The sequence below is a fragment of the Theobroma cacao genome, chromosome 6, assembly GCF_053813885.1.
Source record: "Theobroma cacao isolate CCN51 chromosome 6, ASM5381388v1, whole genome shotgun sequence".
In the NCBI taxonomy this organism is placed as follows: Eukaryota; Viridiplantae; Streptophyta; class Magnoliopsida; order Malvales; family Malvaceae; genus Theobroma; species Theobroma cacao.
In genome coordinates this window covers 17,802,374-17,809,079 of record NC_142644.1, presented here as the reverse complement: position 1 = coordinate 17,809,079, position 6,706 = coordinate 17,802,374, and the positions used below count along the sequence as shown (strand labels likewise).

Below are 6,706 nucleotides of genomic sequence, written 5' to 3'. Positions count from 1 at the left end.
TCTTATTGACCAATATTGAAGTAGACAACATCAGAATTTGTCCATGACCAATGATGTTTGACCTTGTAGGTGACAAATACCCAGTGACCCTCGAGAAATAACTGGATGAAGGATAAGGATGCGAGCGTTCCCTCTTACTTACACGTGCAAAGCCGTAATGTTATTGGTCTGTCATTGCGCACCAGTTCAAAGCTTCACATTTAAGCTACATGCAGTTGCCTTGCGACAACGTTGCTCCCTAGTTTTTGCTCGTTTCATCGTCATCTTTCAATGATTTCCACTACCCATTTTGATAGTAAACGAAACGAAACAGTTAAATTCCTCTTTGTCTTTGTCAAAAATTGACATTTCAAAAGGCGTCAGGGGAAACTCTTCATTCTTGTTTAATTCGAATGTTCTCTTCAACTCATCCAAGGTATGCTGCATCTATGCCACAATTCTTAAGATGTTTGCTTGCATGTTAGAGTTGCTTTGCTCTGGGAATTTTTAATGGAGTATTAAGAACTGGGCTTGGACTTTGGGTTGTTTTTAACAACTGGGTGTTGTTTATCATTGATAACTTGGCGGATTAATGGATACAACTCATTGTATAGAAACTTGGTTTTTCCCCTGCTGATTATGAGTGTTGTTGGTCTCAAACCATTTGGGTTATTTAGGGTTTTCCTTTCTTATTATTTTTTTATTGATTTTCTGGGCAAACTGCAAAGTATATGTTGTGCATGTTTATAGCTATTTCGATTCATAATCTGGGTCCAGCATTCTGTGTCAGGCAGCAGAGCTTTGGGGAACTTTTATTTACATTGTTTTTCCATAATTTTTGCTGATCTTTTTGTTCCTTGTAGGATTGAGTTGTTTGAGACCAAAATGGAGCTAATGAGGTTTCCTCAAAATAGTTTATGGGGCACTGTGGAGGACTCATTCAGGCCCTATTTTTGTTTTCTATCTGAGCAAAATCAGAGTATCAAAATGGCTGGTTCCACACTAAGTTACTGGTGAGTTCACAGGCCCTTTTGTACATTTTCACTTGAATGTTTGGTAGGCAAATGTTCTGACTGTCAGAAATTATGGTGAAGGAGATCTCTGATATTTGCTTTGACTGTGGATTAACTAGATATCATGTAATCTTTTGGAGTTACTTAGATCATTTGTTTTATCATAATTAGCATCCTGCTGAAATTTTGGAAATACAACTGGTCTGCTGTTTCAAGTACTGATGGATGCGTTTCAAGCTGTTGCTTCTGCAACACAGATAATATCCAGTATGATGGGGGCTGTAGGTGCATTAGAACAAGCCTCTAGAAATCTTGATGAAGCTCCAAAGAAAATCCGAAGCCTAGAAGAATTTGTGCGTGATCTTGAGAATTTGACACAACGAATTAGGCAAAAACATTCCTCCAAGCTTCATAATGCCCAGTTAGATTATCAAATTCAAAGTTTGCATTCCCTGATTGAAAGGCTGCGCCCAAATATCAGGAAGGCGAGAACAATTGTATCAAAAAGTAAAATTAAGAACATTGCTAATGTATTTTGGAACTCCATGGCTGGAGATCCACTTGGAAAACTGACATATTCAATTAAAGATGATTTAAATTGGTGGCTTGAAACTCAAATGTTGGCCCAAAATGTTGAGAAGGTAATAGAATCAACAGCACAAGACATCCCAGTTCGATTGAAAATAAAGGCTGATCAAGGCCACCCGATTTCTAGTAAATGCAACTTTGTGAGGGATTTACTTGAACGGGGCAATTCTCATCGAGTCATTCTAATTGTGGGTTTATCTGGTATTGGAAAGTCCTGTTTAGCTCGTCAAGTAGCTTCTGATCCACCAAAAAAATTTGTGGGTGGAGCAGTTGAACTTGGATTTGGGCAATGGTGTAGTCGAGCCGCTTGCAATGGCAGTAAGGTTGAATATCAGAAGCGTTTGGCAAGGAAAATTAGCAAATTCTTGGTGCAGATTGGATTTTGGAAAAAGATTAAGGAGGAGAATAGTGGAGATCTTGATTATGTTTGTTGCTTGCTTCAAGAAGCCTTATATGGAAAAAGCATTTTAATCCTTCTAGATGATGTATGGGAGCAGGACATAGTTCAGTGGTTTGCTAAACTGTATGATAATGATTGTAAGTACTTAGTAACAACAAGAAATGAAGCTGTCTATGAAATTACAGAAGCTGAAAAGGTAGAGCTAAGCAAGGATGAAATAAGAGAGATAAGCAAGGAAATCCTTCTCTACCATAGCCTCCTTAGCAAAGAAGAGCTTCCGGTACGTACCCTTTCTTTTTGTAGAATGGCTTAGTTCACGTATAGGCTCTGATAAATTGTTTGGTGAAATTTTCCTCAATCCCAGCATTTATTTTGTTAATTCATGGTAACACACACATGATGAACTGTTTTAGCGTGGATATATCTATAAGAAAATCTGGTTTAGGTCCTATAGGATGTCCATCCACCCATATGTATGCCATTTATGTAGTAAATGAGTAACATGTCACTCCAAAAGCATCATCCATGGTCTTGGTCTTTATCAATAATTGTGTATGCCCTGTGTGGAGTTGGGATTCATTAATGAATAGAAGTTGTGGAGGTTTGTTCAATGAGATGGCATAGCCTCTCATTTGCTATTTGAAACCCAAAATAGCAGCAGAACTGGCTACAAGTTTTACCCTGGTTTATCCCCTGCAAGTCATATTCCTTTTGTGTGTGGACACCCCTGGATGTTAAATGACACTATCGCTGTTCTACATTCTTCTAAACTTAAAGTTGTCATCTAGGTCTTGTTTACTCATTTTGAGAAAAGAAGTCTTTTTTCTTTAGGTTCCTTCCTAGATTAATTACGGAACTTATTTGATGGAGGATGAAAATATGCTAGTTGAGGGATTAAGGTATCCAAGACTTTATTTTATATTTTATAGGTTTGATTGTAATCTTTACATATATTTAGGCTATTTTGGATTATTTAGGTTATTTATACTAATTAGTATTTTACTCTTTTTTCTTGGTATTAGAGTTTAAGGGTTATGTTTGGTATTTTTAATTTTATTCAGGATTAGGTTTAGTTATTAATACTTATGTTATTAAAGTTTCAGGTAGGCTTGAATTTATGAATTATTGATATATTCTGTATATTTGAATAGTGAGGATTTCTCCACCCACCCCCACCCCTATTGATTCTTTCTAGTTTTCTCTTCCTAGTTCTTCCCTTTCTCTCCCTATTTCCTCTGTTTCTCCCTAATTGCTTCTGCCTATCTCTGGATCTTACCCTAAAATTCTTTTATCTATCGCTTTTCCTTGTTATAGATCACTCATTCTTGACTGATTCTTTGCTTTCACACATCAAAGATTTGGATATAGAAACTAAACCAAAATAGTTCTGTAAATCCTCATATCTTGTTCTTATTTTTTCTCAGAATTAGTTCTCACTTATATGCTCTTTACTACCTTTGTCAGGAGCTTCATTTAAGAACTGTATTAACTATACATGATCACCATAGAATAAGGGTATGTTACCCTTGAGATTTAATTGCACCATTCTCCATAGTATCTGCACTATCCTTATTTTGAAGAGATTAAATGCTCGATTTACATCACTTTTCATTGCATATTATGAGTACCAAATATATTCTTGCTCTAAGCAATAGGTGGCTGCGCAAACCTACTTAACCTTTGCCCACCTTCTGATACAATCTAGCTGCTTTGAAATAGTTTGCTTAGGGAGCTTTGATTGCCTAATATTGTCTGAACCGATAGGCATGGTTATGCGTTGCTCAATGTGAATTCTTTTTTGTGAGGGGGGTGTGAGTATCTCTATGCCTCATGAAACCTTCTACAAAGCTGTCTGAAACAACTTTAAAGTTGACAAATACCTTAGATACTATATATGCAAATTTTCAGACATTCTCAAAGATCTGACTTAGACAGAAATTAAGGTTTTTTGGTAACTTATGTAAATTTTCATGATCATTTTTAGGTAACCAGAGTTCAATGTGAACTTAAGTTGAGAACTCTATAAATTGCTAACCTCTCAAAAGCATAATGAACTTAAGTTAAGATTCATCCAAAATGCTAAAATGTAGCGTATTACATAATAATTAACGATCAGTGTTTACTCTTGGTTTTTAATTGCATTTTATTTTAATTTTTATATTCAATGAAAACTTCATTTACTGTTCTGAGTTTATCCTATCCTAATAGATCATAGCAGAGAGCTTACTTGAACGATGTGGCCACCACCCTCTAACTGTTGCTGTTATGGGAAAGGCTCTCAGGAAAGAAGTAAGAGTTGAGAAATGGGAGAAGGCTATAACCAATCTATCAACATTTGCTACATGTGCACCAGGTCCTGTCTCATATGTGAATGAGAAAGATGCTGAGGACACGTTAACCATTTTCGGTTCGTTTGAGTTCAGTCTAGAAGCAATGCCTGTAGACTCAAAGAGGCTCTTCATTGCTCTTGCTGCTCTTTCATGGGCAGGACCTGTACCAGAAGCTTGTGTAGAGGCTGTATGGTCATTTCTTGGGCAGGAGAGCTTGTTTTCTCTCATTGTCTGCAAGCTTGTTGAAGGGTCTTTATTGATGAAAGAAGACATGGATCCCTTGTACCAAGTACATGACATGGTTTCGTTGTACCTTGATAGCAAGACTACTGATTCAATTGAGATGCTACTACATGGATCTACACCTGAAAAAGCTGCATTTATTTGCCCTTGGCTCTTTATTTTTGGGAAAGAGAATGTCAAAAAGATTGTTGAACAGAGGATGAAGCTTTTCTTCGAAATTTTAGAAGAAAAACAAGCGGTTATCACCTTAGAATCCATTATTGAGGCTCTAATGGCAAGCAACACCATTTCTGAACTTGAAGCAAGCAGGGCGAGCTTTAGTTGGATTTTGGGACCCAGGATTGCAGATATCATCTCAACTAATTCAGAGAGTTTGATTGCAGTGTCTGCAGAAGCCATCATAAATATATTTAGTAAGACTGATTACTGCAACTATTTTCCATCCCTTGAAACTGCCAGTACAGTTGACAAGTTGGCAAGTATATTAGAAAGTTGTGAGGATCCTGAAATCCAAACAAACATTTTAACCATCCTTGCCAAGCTTGCAGAATTTGGAAGCCCAGAGATTGTTGATAAGGTGCTTCAGAGTATCCCCTTTAACCAGCTCGCATACTTGCTCTCTCCTGATGCCAAGGAATGGCATGAGAGCATGTTTACAATATTGATGTCATTGACCATAGCTGGAAAGTCAAAAGCAGTTGAGAGAATGTTTGCTTTTGAGATTGAGAAGAATCTTATCAAACTTATTGAGAGTGGATCTGAAATAGTGCAACACCATGCCATTGTCACTTTGAAGGCATTTTATGAGTTGGCAGGCCCTTCTTCAAATAGTTCTCTTCAACCTGCAAATCTGGACCTCTTGCCATGGCAAGTGAGACTACGTCTGGAAAGGTTTGTTATGTCAGACCGGAACATTCCCCTTTCACCAAAGCCACAAACTTTTGAAGACCTCATTCACAAGGTGCTAGACTATGACAACAAACAGGTATTGGAGGCAATGCAAGATCTCATACCAATAATTGAAAAAGCTGGAGACCCAAGTTTCAGAGAAATGATTCTACAAAGTCCCCTTATTAGAAGGTTATCAGAACTTCTGCAATCTGGACACACAGAACATAATCCTGTGAGATCTGAATCTGCCTTTTTACTCATGAAGCTAGCTTACTCTGGTGGAGAACCCTGCATTAAGAAGTTCCTAGAGTGTGATGTTATTTCTGAGCTGGTAAAGATGATGCAGTGCCACATTGCAGAGTTGCAGGATTCGGCCTATACGGCTCTGCATCAAATGCTTTTTGGCAATGGTGGGGTTCTTGTATTGAAGAAGATCTTCCTAATGGGTCTAATACGGCCTATAGCTCACGCACTTGAGAGCAAATCTTTGAAGACTCGGGAAGTGAATGTGCACTTTATTTTGGATATTGTTGAGGTGGGAAATAAAAACTGCTTAGAGCAGATGCTGTCTTTGCAAGTTGTGGAGAAACTCACTAAGTTAGAGAAAAGTGGTGGGGGCTCTGGCGAAAATTTGGTTGGATTTCTGAAGGGAATGGATAAGTGTAAGCATCTGTCAGTGGCAGAGCGAAAGGTGATGAAGCAACAGGTGGTTAGAAGGGTGAGGACCTCCTTGAAAGGCCACAAATTTGAAGCTCGGACTTTAGCAGCTTTAGATGCTTTCCTCTCTGGAGGGTCAAGGGCTGCAAGTAGTAGTGGCAGTGGTAGAAATAGAAAGTTATCTAAGACCTGAAAAGAGAATTGTACTGGCTCTGTCTGGCTTTTAAGGCATGGCCTTATTGCTGCAGCATTCAGATTCATTGTTCAAAGAAAGAATATAGTGCTTTTCTCAATTTTTCATACGTAATATATGGGAACGTTCTTTTCTTTTTGACAAGAGATTTGAAACCTTCAAATGCAGTTTCTTGTCTGCTAAATATTGCAGAATTAATGAGAACTTCCATTGAGATCCCCATGCATACTGGCAATGTTGATCTTTCTTACTACCCACTTGTACAATCAGCTCAGCAAATGACAACTTTTACACAAAACTATCACACATGCTATTGAGCATAACCCTAGATCAGCTAATATGGAGGAAAGCATTGATATAGCCAACTCCACCTCATTTAAAGTTTTACCTTTATGGAGTTGAAGCAGGCACT

General features: G+C 37.9%; 1 protein-coding gene across 2 annotated transcripts; it reads left to right on the top strand.

The window, feature by feature from the left end:
- The first annotated feature begins 217 nt into the window (after positions 1 to 217).
- Positions 218 to 6,438, top strand: LOC18595740 (uncharacterized). 2 transcript variants are annotated; one of them, XM_088807277.1, is made up of 4 exons: positions 218 to 415; positions 843 to 992; positions 1,250 to 2,260; positions 4,189 to 6,438. In XM_088807277.1, the coding sequence occupies exons 3-4, from the start codon at positions 1,262 to 1,264 to the stop codon at positions 6,292 to 6,294; spliced, it is 3,105 nt and encodes a 1,034-aa protein (XP_088663403.1). In that variant the 5' UTR covers positions 218 to 415; positions 843 to 992; positions 1,250 to 1,261; the 3' UTR covers positions 6,295 to 6,438. The 2 variants fall into 2 exon arrangements, with proteins under 2 accessions (XP_088663403.1, XP_017979124.2); XM_018123635.2 differs by having other exon boundaries at positions 1,164 to 2,260.
- Positions 6,439 to 6,706: the final 268 nt, after the last annotated feature.

Excerpts from the sequence above, each read along its gene's own strand:
- LOC18595740 (XM_018123635.2), top strand. The coding sequence starts at position 1,214 with ATGGATGCGTTTCAAGCTGTTGCTTCTGCAACACAGATAATATCCAGT. Across the intron at positions 2,261-4,188 it reads TTAGCAAAGAAGAGCTTCCG|ATCATAGCAGAGAGCTTACT; the intron begins GTACGTACCCTT and ends CTATCCTAATAG.